We start from the raw sequence: 21,408 nt of genomic DNA, 5'->3' as shown, positions 1-21,408 counted from the left end.
CATAATTCCTATATTCAGGTGATTATACACTAATGAAAACATACCTACAAATATTATATTCCATTTCTGCCGATAGATCCTCCTAAATGTTACACACTGGACCAATAAAATCAGATTTGAGAGAAACTTTCCACTTTCTGCAGTGAAAACTCTGCACATACATCATTCTGCACAGTGAAGTTCAAACATCCAACTGAACAAGAACAACATATTTCTGAGTGGAGTTTGTGTTCATTAAGAGTTTAAAGACTTATTTTAATTTATATTTATCTCATGTTGTGGTTTATTCCAACTCATGGAGAAAAAAAGTCACTAATCACTATTTGTTGTGGATCAAATATAGGCCAAGAAATAAAATATGGGCCATTAAACAGTGAGTAAACACACACTGTAATTCCAGTTGCACAACAGGTATCACAGGTAGCACTAACTGGTTTTTCATCAATCTCTGTCATACATCAGAAATTAAGGGTGACACATGCTGACAGAACATCACAAATGAAAAATGGTTAGGCAAGTCGATGCTTGTTCCCGCATCCCACATGATATCTCCAAGAAGCGACGTAAGCAAATATCTCTTATGTCAGGCTGTTTCTAGCTTTCACATGGTGGTCTGAATGTGGATCAGGCCTGATTCCAGAAAGTCATATTGTTGTGTGTAAGCTACATCTTTTTGTGTAATTCTGATGGATGTAAAAAAAAAAAAAAAAAAACAAGATGATTGGCTGGTTGGTTTAACAATATTAGTGGAAAAGAATTGTTAATATAGAGCTTGTTTCATACTGATATCATACACTATGATATGCAGTCACAACATGATAAAGTCCATTATTATGCATTGTTTTCTGTTGCTTTGCATTCTTTGCTCACTACATTTCACTTCACATGTCCAAGGATGGGTAAAGAAATACTTCCAATGTATTACTTTTCAAAGCAGTAGCCCACAGACACAGAACAGGTTGGTTCCCCTTTAAATCTTTGCACAACATTGCCTTCCGCATGTGAAGCCCCGCCCGGCTCACTCAAACATAATGCTGCTGTGTGACGGCCAGGTCTTGTGACTCCACTGTCGTCTGTCAACATGAGCACTACTCTGAAGTTTACTGCACTATTGCTGGCCCTTGGCCTCTGCCGGGGGCTGAGGCACAACTACATCGACAACTACATCGACAACTACATCGACGAGGTGACAGAGGAAGAGGCCGAGCTCGTCGCACAGCCTTCGAAATATGGCTCTCTGTGGCCTCTGCCGCAGAAAGTGCAGCTCTCAGAGGTTTCATTCAAGTTAACCAGCTCCAGCTTCAGAATTGTCGACGCCAAAGACTCAACCGCCGGGCCGAGCTGCAGCCTCCTGCAGGACGCGTACAGGAGGTAAGGAGCTGCATTTGATTTCTCTTCACTTTCTCTTTCTATGTTTCTCATGAGGGAAATGTAAAGCGCCGTGCTGCGTTCAGGGACCCGCCGCCGCCGCATGACAAACAATGTTTCCCTGTCTCTGCCCCTCTCAACAGGTATTATGAATACATGTTTGGCATTGCGAAAAGGCAGCAGCTGAACAAAGGCAGGCGAACAGGCCCCTCTGAGCTGACGGAGCTGCAGGTGTGGATCACATCACCTGACTCTGAATGTGACAGTTACCCCAGTTTGACTTCTGACGAGTCATGTGAGTCTCTTCCTCATTCATATCATCCATTCAGGAACCTCTGCACAGGGTTGCTGGAATGTGACATTTACTCAAGTACTGTGAGAAGTACATTACAACAGTTTACTTTGCATATGAAGAATATACAGATAAAACACATGATGAGCCTATAACATATGATGCACTGTCCAATTGTATATAAAGTGTGTACTTAAGTGACATTTTCAATCCGGCTCTTGGAGTATTTTTATATTGGAGCTGCTTTTACTTAAGTAGATGATGTGAATATTTCCTCTGACTGCTTCTGCAGAGATCAAAGTTGCTAACTGTTATCTGCAGGCTGACTAATATGGATATTTATCGCTAGCTGTTGGTGTTACATTCTGCTTTTCTAAAATACAGTGGTGGAAATTACCAGGAAGTACATTCAACAAGTACAAGATGCTACTTTCTACTTCTACTTCACCAAATTTCAGTGGGAAATGTTGTTATTTTTAGTCTACTTTATGTATTTAACAGAGACATTTGCCCTCTAGACTACTCAGATTGTTTGATTCCAATTTAATTTGAAACTGTTGAAGGCCCAAAGAAGTAAAATTGTCAAATATCTTACTTAAAACCATTAAAAATAGATAGAAAATATTGTTTGTAGGGGGCCTGAAACCTAGGTTGGGAAACACTGGCCTAAACTACCAATCCGTATATAAAGCAGTTTAAACTAACTCTACCTGGAGCAGCTAAAACAGTAAATTATTTTATAGTAAACAATAATTCTTCTGTGGATTCTTCATACTACATTTTACAACCAGATAGAGGACGTATGCTTATGACTTGCCAGTAGAATTAGATATTACCTGGATGGTAGATACTAGGATTAAAATGGTTAGTAGAGACCAAATGTCTCAAGCCCAACTAAGTGCTTAAGACCCTGACTTTAGCAGAATAACCACCTGCCATGCTTTAACAACCCTGACGTTGCACATGCAATGCGCAACTGTTTGTGTCCACAGATGAACTGTCAGTGAATCTGCCGTATGCTGTCCTCAAAGCACCGAAGGTCTGGGGAGCCCTGCACGGTGGGTTTTTTTTTTTTTTGCTTGTTATTGCACCACTTCAAAGCTAACTCTGCATTAGGGCTGCAACTACCAATTATTCCATTTTGATAGTTAATCAATAGATCACAATTTCAAACATCACAATTTCTCAGAGCCCAAGATCATATCATCTTTCATCTTTTAAAGTGCTCGTTTTGTTGTACCAGTAATCGAGAACCCAAATACATTCAATTTACAATTATATAAAAATAGAGAAAAGCAGAAAGTCCTCTGATCTAATAAGCTGGACATTGTTGACATTTTGCTTGTTAAAAAGCTTACAGCAGTAGTTCAGTATTTTGTGAAAAACACCTTTTCACGCTCTTGCTTAAAGTTAGATTAGAAGATCGATACCACTCTCATATGTGTCTGTTAAATATGAAGCTAAAGTCACGAGACGGTTAGTTTATCTCAGCACAAAGTTATAAATATGTACTGGATTATCACTTGGCAAGGAGCAGTGACCACACAATGACGACAACACAACACTATTTAAATGATAATGAATTATCAAAGCTGGTGTTGATTTTCATACGATCTTAATCACACACCATTACAAACACACGATCACAAATAAAAAATGCATGTGTAAGCTATAGCTCTGTGCATGTATGTCCTGCGTGCGTTGTTAGGATGTGTTATCAAGTGACAGTAACTTTTATACGCCCAGTGATACAAACAAAGAGAAAGAAGCTATAACTTCAAATTCATCCATTTATGTACACATGCATAGACGCATATGTATTTGTACGCACATGCATACATTCATCCGTACTGATATGCCAGAAGAAAGATAAATATAGTAAATTTGAAAAAAATAAGCAATGAGCAAATGTTGTAAATTAATTGACAGTAACTTAATTTTATGTTATCATAAAACTTCCGAGAACTTTACATGATTTACGTACAATGTGTTAATTTGTTTCCATTGTTTTTAGGTCTGGAAACTTTCAGCCAGTTGGTGTATGAAGATGAATATGGAGCTGTAAGTGAAGGACAATATGATTGTTTCAAAATGTTTATTCTTATTTTGTTGAATGGGTCAGTCTGATTTTTAACTTTGTATTCTTTCAGAAAAGCATCAATTCAACAACAATCAGTGATTTCCCCAGATTTGCACATAGGGGCATCTTACTGGACAGCTCTCGGCATTTCCTGCCCATCAAAGTCATCTTGGCCAATCTGGTGCGTCAGTAAGACTTTCTTATCTTGTATTGTAATTTTTAATTTTATTTACTGTTTAATTGTTTTACTTTCTTCATTCATACAGGAAACAATGGCCATGAATAAAATTAATGTCTTTCACTGGCACATTGTGGATGATCAATCTTTCCCTTACCTGAGCCGAACGTTCCCGCAGCTGAGCCAGCAGGTCAGTGAGACTGAGTATTGGCGTAAAACCGCAGTAAAGACAGATTAGGACAATGTATTTGTCACAGTCCACCAGAAGAGCTTGTTCATTGTTGTCATCTTGTTCGCAGGGAGCTTACCATCCATACACACATGTGTATACACCTGCTGATGTGAAGATGGTGATCGAGTTTGCCCGTCTGAGAGGCATTCGCGTCATCCCGGAGTTTGACACTCCAGGACACACACAGTCTTGGGGCAAAGGTGAGTCACCACCATTTTTCTTTAAAAAAAAAAAAAATTGATTTTCTTTCTTTTTTTAAAACTACCTGGAAGCATTCAGCAAGGACATATAAAACAACAAAGCATACAAAATGTAATCTTTTCATCTCAGGCCAGCCAGATCTGCTCACACCCTGTTACTCTGGCGCCAAACCCTCTGGCGCCTTCGGACCAGTAAACCCCATCCTGAACACCACATACGACTTTATGAGCCAGTTCTTCAAGGAGATCAGCGCTGTGTTCCCTGATGCCTATGTTCACCTGGGAGGTGATGAGGTGGACTTCACCTGCTGGTAAGACTGTGTACAAAATGTTAAAAAAAAACTTCAAAGACCAAAGATTGGACAACAGTTAATACTGGCTGCTGTGTTTGCCCTGCAGGAAGTCCAACCCAGACATTCAGAAGTTCATGGATCAGCAAGGCTTCGGACAAGACTACAGCAAACTGGAATCATTCTATATCCAAAAGTGTGTTGCTCATTTTATACTAATTCGGTTGCTTCTTCTTTTGTCCTTATACATAACGATTTTTGATAATGATTTTTTTTTTGCCTTTTTTGATCTGATAGACTCTTGGATATTGTCACCGCTACCCAGAAGGGCTACACGATCTGGCAGGAGGTCTTTGACAATGGTGTAAAGGTAACTGAAGAAAAATGGCCTGTGCCATATCAATAGTTATTTCCATGTTAAAGTTAAGAATGTAAGACGTGTTTATATGCTAATTAGACCAAGATGTTTGGTCAAAATTCTAAGATTTGATTGATAAGTACTCTACTACCATTTATGTGTCATTTATGTGTCATTTATGTGTTTTGTTTTTCATTGGAAATTGTTTTGCATTTTAGGAAATAAGCTTATTTGCTTTCTTGTCGAAGGTGGCATGAAAAGATCGATACCACTGTCATGTCTGAACGCTTAATATGAAGCTACCGCCAACAGCTAGTTAGCTGAGCATAAACTGGAAACCGCTAGCCTGGCTCTGTCCAAAGGTAACAAATTCCTCCTCCCAGCACCCCCTAAAAGGTCTATAATTAACTTTTATCTTAGTATATTATTATCTATATATTTTATTCCAATTACATGTTGTTGTTGTTTTAAAGAGTGGAGTCAGCTAACTAGCCAAGACCTGTCATATTTGGCAGGCAACTAGCTGAAACATCCAGAAGTTACCGCTCCCAGTCAAGAAATTGTCTTTTTTAAGTTTTTGTTACCTTTGGACAGACCCAAGCCAGCTGTTTCTCCCTGTTTCCAGTTGTTATGCTAAGTTCAGCTAATTGGCTGCTTATGGTAGATTCATACAGAGCATACAGACATGAGAGTGGCATCAATCTTCTCATCTAAAACTCAGCTAGGAAGCGAATAAACACATTTTCCAAAATGTCAGACTATTCCTTCAACCAAAACCAACCACTCATGTAGTATCTAATCTAAGTACAGTAGCTTGGTCTGTAACTATTCCAGCTAAAGCCAGACACAGTAGTGCATGTGTGGATCGGCGGTGGGTCTAATGAAGAGATGGGCAAAGTGACAGCGGCAGGGTACACCACCATCCTCTCCGCCCCATGGTACCTAGATTACATTAGCTACGCACAGGACTGGCAGAAGTACTACAAGGTTGAGCCACTCAACTTCAACGGTCAGTTTTCTTAAACATTGCTCTTAATCATCTCAAAAATCAATTCATTTGGTGGAGGAAAACTCTGATTTAGGCCTGGTGTATTGGGGGAAAATAGAATTCTGGATTTTGTTCAACAGGCTTACGCTTGGAAACTGCACAGTTGTGACAAGGAGAGAGTCCGAGACAGTGAACATGGGGCTGTGTGGTTGGTGGTTTCGTAGAATGGTGTAGGTCACCACTGTGGAGGACCAATCCTGGTGTATTTTAGACAGTGAAGTAAAGAACGTGGCATAGTAAGGTATGGTACACCCCTTGTCTTGGGTGTCCTGGGTTCAAATCCACCGGCCAGGGCAAAATAAGTCAAGTTTGGTCCTTCATAAACCTGGATCGAGACGAAAGTTAGACTGAACCTTTTTTGATTTCCAGACAGTTTGGGACATTTTCGTCTTCGTTCCACAACCCCTCCACCTCATTTTTCCATTTCATCTTGCTAATACTGATACTATATGTATGTGTGCTGTGTAGCTGAAACCAGACACACTTATCCACGTTTGGAAAGGAAACCAGCAGCAATACCAGAATGAGATGGCAAAAGTTACATCATCAGGGTACCGGACCCTGCTGTCCACTCCCTGGTACCTGAACCGTATCTCCTACGGCCAGGACTGGCAGGGCCATTACAAGGCAGACCCGCAGGATTTCGAGGGTTTGTGTCTGCATGATTGATTTCTATAGCAAGACATTTTCCCTTTACGACTTTTAAAAAATAAAAGGTTTTTTTAGTATTTAACGGGCTTTGCTCATATGATTCAGTTTTATTGTTCTGTTGTTGGTCTGACTTGGATTTTATTAGCTCTATGGTTTGACTCTTGACACAGATCTGAAATGTCATGAGGATATTTGTCACTGCTGTGCAAATATGTGTAAGCCTGTTGAATGAACAGAGGGAAAATATCTTAATAGTTCTCCACATAATTGTAATTCCATTAAATTAAACATTTAATTTATCACTCTAGTTCAGTGGAGTGTTTAGATTCCCTGGACGCTGCTTGAGTCGCCTGATCTCATCAGATTTCACATTTTACAACAGGAACTGAAGCACAAAAGAAGCTTGTGATTGGTGGAGAAGCCTGCTTGTGGGGAGAGTATGTGGACGCCACCAACCTGACACCCAGACTCTGGTACTGTATGGCTCATGTGATTCTTTCATAAACTCTTATCAGAACATAAATGTATTTTGAACCTTGACACATCACATGACTGTAGACGGGTTTTTTTTGCTCTGCGTTACTCACAGGCCTCGTGCAAGTGCCGTAGCAGAACGACTATGGAGTGCCAAAGATGTGACAGACATAAACGATGCCTTCAACAGACTGTCTGTGCACCGCTGTCGCATGGTGGAGTAAGTCTTTTATATTCAATTGCATCAGCCTGTTTCCAAATGTCTAACAGACACACTCCTGTTAGAAAGGCTGCCAATTTCAGACTAAAACATACTGTATGAAGCATCATCATATAAACATTGTTTTTCCTTTTTTAAGCCGCGGAATCCCAGCTGAGCCGTTGTTTTCCAGCTACTGTCCCCATGAGTACAAGGGTATATGAAAACAACTAAGAGGATGCCAAGTGGGAGCAAGAAAAGGGAAGCAATTCCATACGATCAATTCCATGCTTTTATTTCAAACCAAGAAATCAAATGCTGAACTGCCATTGAAGAGACGTCACTGTACTGATGCTGAGACACATCATCCTTTCTAAATCTCCAGACCTACAAAACTCTTAATCACATCGTATGTCATAAACATCTTGAATTTATGAATGCACTTTTTGTTTTTTATCAATGTTTGTATAACTGATTGTGAATAAAATCTTTACATTTTATGTTCTAATCTGGTGTTTCTATTTTAAAAAAAAAAGAAAAGAAAAAAAGAAGTGTATGAAATACTTTGCTGCAGATTTATTTTGCATCAAATATTGTCCTCTTTCCTGCAGTGGGTATTCGTACTATAAATAGCATTTTACTCAAGTCCTGAAAAAGTCGTTTTGCGTATTAGCCATGCCTCTATCTCAGAAGGCCATTGGTCCCATTGCTAAACAGCTGCACAGTGTTGTTGAGAACAGGATCACAGCAGACCAGACATTCTTTTAAGGAGGGTGCTCTGGTCCTGGGGGTTCATGGCCTCATAGGTATCCAGCGCCAGGGAGAAGGTGGCAGCGCCAGATGTCAGCGTTCGCAGGACTGTGGAATAGCCCTTTAGAAGGAATGATAGAAGGGTATAAATAGTAAATAATTGTTATGGTGACCCATTAAACTTAAAAACTACGGTCAACATGTTTGAATTGGATGTCATCTCACCATCATCTCAGCCAACGGCACAGTTGCAAGCAGCACCTTGTTGTCGTGTCGACTCTGGATATCTTGGACGGTTCCTCGTCTTTGGGCCAAGTCCCCCAGCACAGAGCTAAGGTGATCCTCCCCGACAGTCACTTCCAGGGACATCAGTGGCTCCAGGACCTGAACTCCTGCTAGCCTCAGGGCCTGCGTCCAAAGAAACAGAACCGTGGTTTATTGACAATCCGGTAGTCTACAGGTGTGACATAGGAAGTCATAATGGTTTACCTTAAGCATGCAGCGGGACACACAGGCCGACACCATGACGGGAACAGTTCCTGGTTCCATGTTGACACTTTTGATCAGTGTGGACACACCCAGTAAAGGATAACCTAGCAATGGACCTGAAGGTGAAATCATTGAAAACATTACTTTTTAAATCTGGCAGTACAAAAAAAGGTAGCACAGATTCGCGAGAGAAGAGTTTCGTTCAATGATACCTTGAAGATATGAGGTGTGCACTCCGTTCTCCACTGCCTCTTTCATTTCTGGTGATAGCTGCCCCTCCACTTCCTCTGTGAAATCTAATTCACACGAGCCACCTGAAGAGAAGATGTCCACAGGTCTGACGGCCAGCTCCACTGTGGCAACATGTCGTCTCTCCCCAACAGTACGGTCCAGCGTATCTGTTATAAGATAGGTGAGAAAATTCATAACGTACAGTACGAATAATTTCTCCTCCACCCATAATCTAATGCACCGAGTAAGAAATTTGTGTTTATTGCACCTGTAGTAGAGGCCTCATGGAGAATAGTCTCCCTGTAAGCCACCTGTAGTGGTCCAAGGTGAGTCTCAATGCCATATTCTCTCCTGATTCGATCGTGGATGATCTCAATGTGCAGCTCTCCCATCCCACACAAAATGGTCTGAGGATGGAGAATGATATGTATTTTACTCGTTAGTGTCAGATCATCTGACTAAAGGAAGTCCTGGCTAATCCAATGATGGTATTACCTGGCCAGAATCAGGGTCAATCCTGACTTTAAGACTGGGGTCTTCTCTCTGGAGGCAGTTGAGTGCATTCTCAAGATCTTTCAGGAAAAAAGATTACAATGTGTGAATCACCACAAGCTTTCAGGAGCATGTGTAGCAAGGCTATAATCACTGTCAACTGACCAGCCTGTTTAGACATGGTGGGCGGTTCTATGGTGCAGAAGAAGACAGGATCAGGGACCTCCACCCCTGAAAGGACCACGTTGGCATCTTCCCCACGCTTCTTTCTTGCCCCGCCATCATTTTGGGCCCGACGGGCTGCAGCTGCTGCTGAAGCTTTCGATGAAACGATGGTGTCCCCTGTGACAGTCTTAAGTGAGAGTGGAAAACTTTTTTGAGGGGAAAGTCTTCAAAATACCAAATAAGGAATGTGATGAATGAATGTATGATGCTCTACCTGCTTCAGTCCCACAGTCAGAGCGATGTTTCCCGCTGTAATCGAGGGGATTTCTACATGCTGATCAGCAAACGGCACCAGCAGCCTGGTCATCCTCTCACTACACACAACATGATACAATAAATAGAAGTTTTATATTCATAATAATGATTTTAGTCAAAATCGATTGGTAGGTCAGAGCTTGATCATGGTTTCGAGGTTGTAATGAAAACTACGTACATGCTGTTCCTGTTGATGTTGTGGACAGCAGTCTGTGGTTTCAGAGTACCCGAGTAAATCCTAAGAAATACCAGAGGACCACGCTGCTTGTCATGAAGAACCTTGAAGGCCAGAGCACATAAGTCGTCCTTGTACCACCGTCTGAAGGATGATGAACACAGCTTAGACAACGAACAAATGTACATAGAAACATATTTTCATAATAGCATAGGATATTCACAGAAGGACAGTTCAGCAGGATTTCCATTTTTGTTCCATTTTGTATCCAGCTTCCATCCATTGTACATTAATTGTGACAGTTTACATGTGTGCATCACAAAAGAAGATATTTGTAAATCAGTTCTTCAACAACTTCTCAGGCGCACTCTATTGATCCATTCAATTCCATTTGATGGAAGGACTGCTACTCCACAGACCTAAAATGAAGTCATTACAGATGGGAAGCAGGTTATCCTGTTTAACAGTGTTGTCTTAAAGGTCCAGTGTGTAACATTTAGGAGGATCTATTGGCAGAAATGGAATACAACATTCATAGGTATGTTTTCATTAGTGTTACACGCAGCAAAGGCCACAGGTCACATTCGAACCCTGGGTAGCTGCAGCAAGTACTCAGCCTCGGTACATGGGTAAGCTATCCGACTTGTGTGTTTTCATCTGGAATAAAACTTCCTATTGACTTTCCGCTGCAATAAAATAAAATAAAAGCAGAAAACAAAGCCTGACTTTACCGAGTCAAAGCTCTCATCCTCCTCCCAACTAGGAGAGTTTCATAGCTGTGGTTGTTTTAATACTTTTTTACAAACAACAAAAAATTATAAAATCACTGAAAAAACAGTATTGAAATGCAAAACCTAAAAGATTCCAATCATGCTAGTCCTTAACTCAGTATCAGGTGTTAGTTAGTAATAGCTTCTTTACTCACACCAGGTCATGGTGCCGTTCATTGGGGGCAGGCAGGTATGCGGTGATGGCATCTAAAAGAGGCTGAACGCCTTTGTTTTTCAAAGAGCTCCCACAGAGTACTGGAACGCCTTTACGTGCCAGAGTCACCCGCCGTACAGCCTCCTGTAGCTGGGGACACATTGGCACTGCTTACTCTATGTTCACAAGTAACACTGCTACTTTACAGGCTCATATTATGGTACCATGCAACACAACGCCTACTTTGACGGAGGGAACGGCATCAAAATTGTCACCAAAATCAGTCAGCAGCAGTTCAGCAAACTCATCATCCAGATCAGCAACCTGTGTTTGAGAACAGAAATACAAACTGGAGAAGAAATCCGGAACCTCTTGACATTTCTTTTATATTTAAAACGATCAACATTGCTGTAAATGTTACGACGTGTACCTGCTCAATTAAAGCCGTCCTGGCCTCACTCGCCTCCTGCAGGAGCTCTGGCTCATCCGACTGGTCGAGAGGTTTGCTTTCAAACACTCGCCCGTCATCTCCCAGAGTTCTTATCTTCCATATCAGCTTCTGGTTGGTTAACAAGTCAACCACACCTGAGAAGCTTTTGCCACTGCCGACCGGAATCTATGAAACAGGATAGGCTCTCCATGAGACAACTCAATGACGTGGTGACATACTCCCTTTGGGTTTTTACTTCATATAGTTTGTTTTTCCAATTGTGTGATTACAAATGATAAACATAGTTTTGACTCTTGGGCTTCTTATTAATAAGCCTGCTTGTTGCAAAACCACTTATAATAATCACAGGCTTATTTACCTGCATTCTTATCAGTAGTTTCTACTTGAATGTTACTTGTAATGTAATAGTTACCCTTCATTTATTCTTACTGTTGCTGTTTTTCTTAAAGCCTACCTGCAGGAGGACTGGATTGGCTTTCAACTTCTGTCTGATGCTCTCAATGGAAAAACGTAAGCTGAGAGGAAGAATGGAAGAAGGTTTCCAGTTACATTTTGAAAAATAAGGAAATAAAAACTTGTAAATGGTCAGATTCACTCACTTTGCTGCAGGCTTATCCATCTTATTCAGAAAACAAACACAGGGAACATGGTGCTTCTCTGCTTGTCTCCACACAGTTAGAGTCTGAGCCTGCGTTTTCGAGGTAACAGAAGTTGTTCAGAGTGCACACAATTATATATATAACACAACAAATGTTTAAATGAAAAGAAAGCAGTGGATTAACCTCAACACCGGCAGAAGCATCAAACACAGCAACGGCGCCATCAAGAACGCGAAGTGCCCGCTCTACCTCAAGTGTAAAGTCAACATGTCCTGTAATCACACACAGATATCATCATATTTCAGTGGCTGCTCCTTCTCGTTTCCACTGGAATTTTATTTTCACAAAGATACCCATCTACCTGGGGTGTCTATAAGGTTTATTCTATAACTTTTCCAATCAAACGTGACTGCTGCCGACTGTATTGTGATGCCACGCTCCCTCTCTTGAGCCATAAAATCTGTGACTGTATCCCCATCGTCCACATCTGAAAGCAACCAAGTAACAGAAATAAATTAAAGAGACGGGAACAAACAGGGAATCCATGGGTAAGAAACGGTAACTATGGCCACGTCTTGTTTTCACCATCCTACACACCTCCTAGTGCTCTCGTATAGCCGGAGTAATAGAGCATCCTTTCTGTGGTAGTTGTCTTTCCTGCGTCAATGTGGGCCATGATGCCAATGTTTCGGATCCTGCAGATATGGTGCGAAGGTTAAGACAGAGTCTGGAACAAGGTTGAATCAGAGACAGAGCAGAGACTGCAGAATGCATTTACTTACTTGGATATATCAGGATTAACCACAGCCCGCAATGATTTGACATCATCTATGACAGGGAACATTCAGTATGATATTCTGACTGAATCAGCGATGTTATGTATAGGTTTCTATATTGACTATGTCATCCATTATCTTACTGATCTGACTGAAATAATAACGAATACACATTACAATTCACAACAGTCCAAATTAACATATTAAAACTGTAGTTGTGTAGTTCAAACACACCCAAAAGAGTATATGTAAACCTAAACTAACCCAGTAAGTGATTACCAACACTGGAATCTACTAGTTTTCTGCTGCTTATCAATTAATCAACTAATAAAAGTCAGCAATTGATAATCATCAACAGATCAAATTAAGAAAAAAAAAACCTACCTGGAATAAAGCTGTAATGTCTTTTAACATGACAGCTCACTCTACATCTGCAGCACTGGAGCCCAGCAGTTAATAAATACCTCCCCTGTGAATGACAACGACCCTGTGATCAAGTCAACATGACATTAACATTATGTATCACTGACAGCACTTATTTTGGCAGATTATATCTTACCCCGATCATTTTGTTTAACGTCCGAAAGTCTCTAGCACCAATCTTTAATGTCTGCTTAGCTTTCAAGCTTTCCCCTCAGAGTTATGGAGCAACATTGCAGTCAAACTGTCCGCCCACTTGCGATGGCTACAACATAACACTATATACAGGGAGACATACTGCTACAAAGAGCAGATATATAATATATTTATACCAATATAAAGCATTAAAATGTCCTACAAAACAAACAATCTCTGTCAAATGTCACGCTTTCATAAGGTACAGCTCCAAAATACGTCCCTAAGAACAAGCGTGTGTGGCTCATATTGCCGGGCACGGAAAAACTAAATTGTTCCCGTCAATATCAACAAATGTATTTGTTTTTATATACATATACGTACAAAACGTTATCAATATGTAATTTCGTTAAATGCATACAAAGAAAACCATGTATTTTGTGTTTAATACGGTTCCGTGTCTCGGTTAGTAGGTTTTTTAAAGCCGTACATATTAAAACAACGGACAACCCGCCACGTCAGGGTGACGTACTTCCTCTAAGTATCGGCTACGGGGAAAACAACATCTACCGGACCCGAGCCCCGAACAAAACACCGAATATTCTGCGTCTGCACCGACTGCCACCGCCTGCGACGTCTTCACTGTGACACGTAACCACGTACACGCAACATGGTAAGAAGACACTCCGCTTCTGTCGTGTTGTTTGACTTTTATCGGGCCGTTTAGCGGACTGCGCTAGCATTAGCTGAAGCTCACATGTGGCTGCTCTGCTCTGGTGTTGTGTTCACTGTTTGTGTCATATACAGACAATATGTGGCTCATGTTACAACCAGTCGACCTCCACTCACACCAGGTGCAGTTGAAGTAACAGGTATATGAAAATAAAAGTTAGTTTACCTGTTTACCGTCCATACGGGGTGTAGTTCTATACGTTTGAACTCATTTGTGTTTCTTAAAATATTCATTCTTAAATCTCATGTGAAGGTTCATCAGGTGTCGTCCAGTAGATCTCCTCGGTGTTTCCAGTCTTTCAGCTTTGGAATAATTATTTAATAAAGAATAATTGTAGAGTTTAAATGAATTGGTTAGCAGGTGAGAGTCCAGCTGGACTGTTTTTGGATATGTGTCCTTCCACATTAATAAACAAGGAATGGAAAGATTTTTTGATTATTGATTAAAAGATCATTTGAGTCCAAAGTGACATCTTCAGATTGCTTGTTTGTCCGACAACAAACGCAAATGTATACAATGTACAATGATTGCCAAAATGCCAGCTTCAGCTCTGGAAACAAACCAATTCTGTGCATTTATTATACTTTGTAATCAATGTGACCTAAATTGCATCTTTACTTCTGTTTCTTTTTTTTTTTGTAGCCCCAGAACGAGCACATTGAGTTACACCGCAAGCGGCATGGCTACCGCTTGGACCACCATGAAAGGAAAAGGAAGAAGGAGAGCCGTGAGGTTCATGAGCGGTCCCACAAAGCCAAGAAGTTGATTGGTCTGAAGGCCAAACTGTACCACAAACAGAGACACTCAGAGAAGATCCAGATGAAGAAGACGTGAGTATAGACTGTGCTGATCTGTTTTTAAAAAAAAAACAACACAGAGCTTGGAAACTAAGCCCAACGAACAGTCAAACAATTCTGACTTCTATCTTTGCAGGCTCAAAATGCATGAACAGAGGAAGACCAAGCAGAAGAACGACGATAAGACCCCAGAGGGTGCTGTGCCAGCCTACCTGTTGGACAGAGAGGGCCAGTCTAGAGCCAAGGTCCTCTCCAACATGATCAAACAGAAGAGGAAAGAGAAGGCTGTAAGTACCTGAGCTGAAATATGCTCATCTGCACTAGTTGTCCAGTATGACTGTGGCATGTTCCTGCCTTTGGTTTCTAAACATGAATGTGTAATGTTTCCTGTAGGGTAAATGGGAGGTGCCCCTGCCGAAGGTGCGTGCCCAGGGAGAAACAGAGGTGCTTAAAGTCATCAAAACTGGAAAGAGACAAAAGAAGGCCTGGAAGAGAATGGTCACCAAAGTTTGCTTTGTCGGTGACGGCTTCACCCGCAAACCGCCGAAATACGAGCGTTTCATCAGACCCATGGTAAGATCGCAGTATAGTTGAAATCTTTTAAATGTCAGGCTACATTTTTATGCTTGAACTAATCTGCAACACAGTTTTTTTTCCACGTGCATTCAGGATTAATGTTAAAGTTGAAGTCTGTTTTAAATTGACTGACCTCCTCCTCTTTATTCTCCTTCAGGGTTTGCGTTTTAAGAAGGCTCATGTGACACATCCAGAGCTGAAAGCCACATTCTGCCTCCCCATCCTCGGAGTGAAGAAGAACCCCTCCTCACCTCTCTACACCTCTCTGGGGGTCATCACAAAAGGAACAGTCGTAGAGGTCAATGTCAGCGAGCTGGGTTTGGTTACACAAGGAGGAAAAGTTATCTGGGGTGAGTGCCCATAAATCCACTGGTTAGTGGATTCACATGCTCCACAGTAATGTGTCCATCGCCTACTTATGGAAATAATTCAGAAACATCAGTGTATACAATAAATACATCTTAAGTTCTTAAGGTCAAAATGCAAATAGTTGGAAATAAGATCAAGATAAATGTGATCCAATTCTAATGAGAAGCATTTCAGATGTGACACTTGTTGTCGATGTAAATATTGTATTTACTGTATGTGATAACGTAACCAAAATCTTTCTTTTCCTTCCCAGGTAAATATGCCCAGGTGACAAATAACCCAGAGAACGACGGCTGCATTAATGCAGTTCTGCTGGTATAAGACTCTTGACCTTTTTTATACAGACTGTGCCTGGTAACTCTGAATTTACACGAAATGTGTTGACCACAACAAAGAACACAAAGATACAATATGCAGTGGGCTTCAAATCACAGGACCACCAGGAAGACCGCTGAGGCTGCACTTAGCAACGTAACTGTTTTTGTAACAGAAGGACGCTCAAAAGAAAAGAAAGTGGGTTGATTACTGTGTTAAATGTGACCTAAATAAAGAAATAAGAAAATAATAGTTGAGCCATTATTTGCCCATGAAAACAGTAGCACAAACCTTTGTTGATATTCCTGATGGTTCAGAGATGTGTTCAATAAAGGATGCTCAGGAAAGCAGGGCTGATTGTGAAGAACATGGGCCGCGTGATCCTAATGAAGTGAACCAGGATAAATCTATTCGAAGTCAACGGTAATCATACCAGTTCTTTTGTGGGTGATATGATAACGCCTGGTCATTATTGCTCATGACCACAGACCCAACACATGAAGCATGTACAGTATCTAACAAGTAGTGCAACACATTAAAACTGACAAATGAAATGGCTAAATAAAAAGGACAGAACCACCATAAAGCAAAAGGAAACCCTGTTTACGTTCTAGACAAACATAACAATATATTGACCCTGTATGACCGTATCTGTTCAGACTTTGCCACGTATAATTTTGTGCTGTGCTGTGTTGTATTAAGTTGAATGAAAACGTCCAGTATGCTTGTAATATAGATCCTAACAATCTCTTATGTCACAAGTTGAGTGACTTTTTAACATCTTACAGAGGCACAAAGAGGCCAGAGAGGCAAAGTATCACTTTGTACAGTCTGAAGATATTGAGATTTACACAGCGGTCTCCTTATATGTAAGAGCAGTAGACTGATCCCATGGTAGTTATCTGAAGTAATATCTGGGCAGTCACTGAATATTTGAATGTTGTAACAGCTTGTTTAGATATGGAAGCAGACAAATGGGGTGTAATTAAAACATGGACAAGTATAAAGAATAGTCTTCACGTGAACTGACTCACCTGCATACAGTGTGAGCTACCATGTGGCCAGAACTAAAGAAAACTCAAGTTCAATCTAACCTCTGCTGAGAAAGTCTTCCCTAATGTTTTCTGGCCAAAAATCTGACATTAAAAAATGGCCCAGCTTATGATTTAGCCTATTTAATAAAAGGTGGATGCCTAATGGGGTGGTGAGTGGAAACACAGTGTAGCAGTGTTTTATCAGTATTACTGTAATAATCTTCTAAACTGTTCACTGTAATATATTGTTTTCATAGAAAGTCACAGCCCACAAAGGGACTGAAACAGTGCTTGTCTTTACTAACAAGCTTCTTCCCCTTCCTTCCCGTGTCATTGTGTGGCCCTGTACTATGTTGTTTGAGGGTGGAAAGGGCAGGAAGTAGTGTGCAATATATTTATAGCTTCTAAAAAGACAGAAGATCAGGAGCAGCAGGATAAATCTCAGTGGGCTGCACATTTCCGTGGGTCATCAGTGGCTCAAAACCAAACAGACTACAGATTTGTGAAAACTAACTAGAATATATTTCAAATGTAGTAACAGTTTATAAAGTCTATTTGAGGTGCATCTAAACTAAAATAAATGCACTACATTTAGCTTCACAGGTACAGTAAATACGCCAACATAAAATCTAACTTAGGTTTCCCATAAACATGCTCTTTAACTGTCTTTAAGTATCTACCAAGTGACGTCACAACTTAATTTCTTTATTTTAGCCCTGGGCACAGAGCTGCACTTTGCACAGCAGTGTTTTGCAACCTATTACATAACTTCTATTCAGTCCCAAGTGTTCAGCTGCTACTTTAGACTTCATGTCCATCCGTTTTAGTGAATAGATGAGAGTCAAATCTGAATTATTCGAGTTCAAAGGAACGAGAAATAATTGTGGAATGAATAAAGTTTGGTTCTTTGAATGAGACACCGACAGAAGGCACATGAACATGGTTGCAACTTGTGTAAGCGTGATGTAAAAACTTGAAGCAGCCAGTGCACATACACTGATAATGGACTTCACAGTGAAATAGGAGACATCTTTGTGTCCAGCAGGAAAACATTTTGTATAGTCATAGATTCTGGTATTTTTAATGAGGTAGAAGGAGTAGATGCAATCTTAATGTGGAAATGATACTTTTTTTGTAGTAAAAACATAGCGGAACATTTGTATAGGTCTTAATACATGTCTGGAGGGGATCTCTTAACATTTTTATAAATTCATTGTGTCCATACTTGTAGATACATTACAGAGAGAAAGCTTTTTAAGTCATAGAAAAAAAACTGATATGATGTAACCTCATGTTTCCTAAGGGACAGTGACACCTACTAGAAGCTGGGTCAGCTTTTCTCACAAATTAGCTCATTAAGATATAGTTGCATCTTTGAAGTCCAGTGTGTAACATTTAGGAGGCTCTATTGGCAGAAATGGAATATAATATTCACAGGAAACGTACCTCTAGATGCCACTAAGTCCTACACACTGGTCCTTTAAAGGTTTTACCTTAAACGTCATTTCAGCCTGATGTGAACCGTGCATCAGAAACATTGACACAAAGAAAATTTCATATTTTATTTTTGATTTGTCTGCCTGGTGTTTTACAGCAGAGAAGTTTGCTAGTCTTTGCTTTCCATCCACACCAACAATGTTCCGTCAGAGTTCACTAAAACATCCTCCGCCTACAGGTAACTGTGATCAACTACATAGAAGAAGCTTCCTAACATTTTTTTTTTTTATGGTTTTAAAGAAATTTTGAGAAAACAACAGAACATTTCCTTCCACAACAAAGTTATGTATGACTTAACACTTCCTTCTCTTTAAGGACAAATTATAGTACAGGGTATTGTGTTCTGAGAGAAACCCTTTGGCTTTGACACTTTAAATCAAACTTATTGAATCATCAGCCACTCTGCTAAATACAATACCATTTCTTTTGTATTCTGAACAGTTTAACATTTTTAAAAACACAAAAATCAAGTTTGTTCAAAAAAAAAAAAAAAAAGGATGTTGTGAAAATTCTATCCTGAGTTCTTACAGTGTAAAGCCAAATTACATCTGGGAATATTTCACTATGGACACATCCAAATCAATTACAGTGTATATCACTCTTATATAACAGAATCTATTTGTGATGCATCATATCAACCAAATTAGATATTAAAAGTGTGTGGCTGCACTGTATAAAAACACGTCTTGCTAATGCTGATTCTTATATGATACATATAAACAGTACACTTAAAGTTTTCTGCATTACGTGTGTGTGTAAATGAATGGTGAGACTTTGCTCTAAGCAGCTCTGCTGTGCTGACTACCCCGCTCACCCACCAAGGCCAACTGTGACTGATCTCATATGTACAGTGGACATGTGTGTGAAATAACTCAGAAGATATAAAAAAAAATGAGTGGGAAATTAAAAGAATTAAGGCAGGAGTTTCCAGTAATCCACATATATGGAGTACACATAAAAAAAAATTAAAAGCACAGCAGTGACATGCCCATAGTTTCACTGACAGAAGGACACCCTGTTAGTCATTAAGAAGCTCTCAGGAAAGCAAAACCGTCTGAGACTCTGACTGTGACATAAAAGCGGAGATCAAACCCCGTAATCAGTCACACGGGATAACATTTCCAGTCTTATTATTTTTTCATTCAACTGTCGCTGTGTTCTTTCATCAGCCTCCGTGTTCAGTGTAAGAGAGATGCAACATTGGAGAAGGCCTGTCGAAATCCCCCATGTGGCCTCAAGGTGAGACAGAATCCTCCGCAGAGACCTGCAGAGTTCAGTCAGCTTGACTTCCTCTCTTTAGTCATTTGGCTGAGAGCGTTTCTCTTTTAAAAAAAAAAAGTGCACATAGTGATCCGACGTACTGTCCATCAGATGCTAGCATTATGTGTAGTAGTCCAACTTGCTCTCTATTGTTTTGCAGCCTTTGACAGAGAACACTCGGTCAGATTTGGGGAAATAGACTACATCTCTGGCCACCTGGTCCGCCACATCCTGGTCAGGCTGAACTCCTCTGGCCTTCATCTCGGCCATGGCACACTGGACGACGTGCCGGTACTCCAGGGGCAGAAACGGGACGAAGAAGTCCACCAGGTTCTTGTCTATCAAGCTTGTATGCCACAGGCCACCTACAGGAAGAGATGAACAGATATCCATTATCAAATCTAGTGTCTGAATGATAATCACTCCAAAGTATACTGTAAGTTTATACTCACTTTTCTTGTTGTTGAAAACTGATAGAGAGAGCGACGTTTCCAGGTCTTTGAGCTCGATTTCTTCTCGATCTCGTCCCGCTCTCCAGAAATCTAAAGCCGTCTGAATGATGCTCTCCCCTCCAGCGTTGCTAAAGAGGAAGATCAGAAACAGGAAACATGTCAGATTTGCCTCTGATTATCTGTTGTTACCACTATTTTAGCAGTAAATGAATGTAGTTCTATATCGTTATTAAAGGAATCCCAGCAAACGTTGAAAGTGAAGGGTTAAATAAATGTAATAGTGCATACATTAAATGTCTCCTTAACCAGAGCGTATAACACCACGATCAATTGTAAAGATTCTGCTCGAATTACATACATGTAGTTGTTTAAGTGAAAGAAGTAGCAGAAAATGCCAGAACTTCATTCGTCCATTTCTCCTTTCTTACTGCATTATTGCATACAACTGTTCTGAATTGGGGCTTTTCCCTTTGCTATTACTGTGACCCTGTAAACATACAAGATACACTTTTGTTCCCATGACTGACACCTTTCAGCTTTCTACCTGAGGAAGATGAAGATGGCTTTCCGATAAGAAACTCCATCTAACTTGTTGTATGAGTCCAGGTACGGCCTTATGCTGTCAATCAAGCCAGGATGCATCTTGTCCATCTCATCAAAGATGAACATGGAGCGTCCACAGTTGGTCACATTGCCTTTGATCCACTGCTGTAACTGATTCTGAGGAAAAAACAATAGTACTTTTATATAAAAAAAAAAAAAGGCAGAACAAAGTCACTGTGTCTTAATTCAAAGTAATTGGATTCAATACATCCGTCATCATACCTTGTAAGTATCAAATTGGCTCGAATGTGGGAAGTGAAGCTCGGATGTGAAAATGTGAACAAACTTGCTTTCCATTCCCTCTTTGTAAATGTTTTCAGCGATCAGCTGACTAACAAAGTTCTTCCCTGTGCCGGTCAGTCCGTGCAGAGAGAGCACCAGGGGCTTCTCCGGGTTGTCGTTGCTCATGAATCCATTCACAGACTTCAGGATGATGCGTGACGCGATGTGCTGTCCGAACAGCTTGCTTTCCAGGTCAGC

General features: G+C 40.5%; 4 protein-coding genes across 5 annotated transcripts in view; 2 read left to right on the top strand and 2 right to left on the bottom strand.

Moving 5' to 3' along the window:
- The first annotated feature begins 1,021 nt into the window (after positions 1 to 1,021).
- On the top strand, positions 1,022 to 7,870 carry hexb (hexosaminidase B (beta polypeptide)). 2 transcript variants are annotated; one of them, XM_035667792.1, is made up of 14 exons: positions 1,022 to 1,371; positions 1,512 to 1,663; positions 2,653 to 2,718; positions 3,675 to 3,721; positions 3,811 to 3,921; positions 4,007 to 4,108; positions 4,218 to 4,350; positions 4,481 to 4,661; positions 4,750 to 4,836; positions 4,938 to 5,010; positions 6,515 to 6,695; positions 7,080 to 7,170; positions 7,287 to 7,391; positions 7,531 to 7,870. In XM_035667792.1, the coding sequence occupies exons 1-14, from the start codon at positions 1,082 to 1,084 to the stop codon at positions 7,592 to 7,594; spliced, it is 1,683 nt and encodes a 560-aa protein (XP_035523685.1). In that variant the 5' UTR covers positions 1,022 to 1,081; the 3' UTR covers positions 7,595 to 7,870. The 2 variants fall into 2 exon arrangements, with proteins under 2 accessions (XP_035523685.1, XP_035523686.1); XM_035667793.1 differs by lacking the exon at positions 6,515 to 6,695 and adding an exon at positions 5,833 to 6,007.
- Positions 7,645 to 13,566, bottom strand: gfm2 (GTP dependent ribosome recycling factor mitochondrial 2). The gene is made up of 20 exons (XM_035667791.1): positions 13,297 to 13,566; positions 13,122 to 13,206; positions 12,744 to 12,789; positions 12,559 to 12,656; positions 12,323 to 12,448; positions 12,145 to 12,233; positions 11,962 to 12,050; positions 11,817 to 11,877; positions 11,342 to 11,527; positions 11,155 to 11,235; positions 10,913 to 11,061; positions 9,991 to 10,131; positions 9,772 to 9,871; positions 9,498 to 9,684; positions 9,336 to 9,412; positions 9,109 to 9,247; positions 8,822 to 9,007; positions 8,610 to 8,725; positions 8,346 to 8,528; positions 7,645 to 8,241 (listed from the first exon to the last, which is right to left on the bottom strand). The coding sequence occupies exons 1-20, from the start codon at positions 13,303 to 13,305 to the stop codon at positions 8,113 to 8,115; spliced, it is 2,277 nt and encodes a 758-aa protein (XP_035523684.1). The 5' UTR covers positions 13,306 to 13,566; the 3' UTR covers positions 7,645 to 8,112.
- Positions 13,567 to 13,723: 157 nt separating this feature from the next.
- On the top strand, positions 13,724 to 16,332 carry nsa2 (NSA2 ribosome biogenesis homolog (S. cerevisiae)). Its single transcript, XM_035667796.1, has 6 exons — positions 13,724 to 13,965; positions 14,668 to 14,855; positions 14,959 to 15,109; positions 15,216 to 15,395; positions 15,556 to 15,748; positions 16,021 to 16,332. Exons 1-6 carry the CDS (start codon positions 13,963 to 13,965, stop codon positions 16,086 to 16,088), a joined length of 783 nt encoding a protein of 260 aa, XP_035523689.1. The 5' UTR covers positions 13,724 to 13,962; the 3' UTR covers positions 16,089 to 16,332.
- Positions 16,333 to 19,092: 2,760 nt separating this feature from the next.
- Positions 19,093 to 21,408, bottom strand: part of tor1 (torsin family 1) — a 4,767-nt gene continuing 2,451 nt past the window's right edge. Inside the window, exons 2-5 of the mRNA XM_035667797.1 lie at positions 21,151 to 21,408; positions 20,870 to 21,045; positions 20,326 to 20,453; positions 19,093 to 20,238 (exon numbers count right to left, since the gene is read on the bottom strand). The exon at positions 21,151 to 21,408 is cut by the window's right edge and continues 7 nt beyond it. Of these exons, the coding sequence (XP_035523690.1) occupies positions 19,994 to 20,238; positions 20,326 to 20,453; positions 20,870 to 21,045; positions 21,151 to 21,408 (807 nt within the window). The 3' untranslated portion in view covers positions 19,093 to 19,993. The remainder of the gene's footprint in view (positions 20,239 to 20,325; positions 20,454 to 20,869; positions 21,046 to 21,150) is intronic.

This window comes from Morone saxatilis, unplaced genomic scaffold (assembly GCF_004916995.1).
Source record: "Morone saxatilis isolate NCDOM2014 unplaced genomic scaffold, NCSU_SB_2.0 Contig21, whole genome shotgun sequence".
In the NCBI taxonomy this organism is placed as follows: Eukaryota; Metazoa; Chordata; class Actinopteri; family Moronidae; genus Morone; species Morone saxatilis.
The sequence above is the reverse complement of the archived record's forward strand: the minus strand, read 5'-3'. Positions and strand labels throughout refer to the sequence as shown.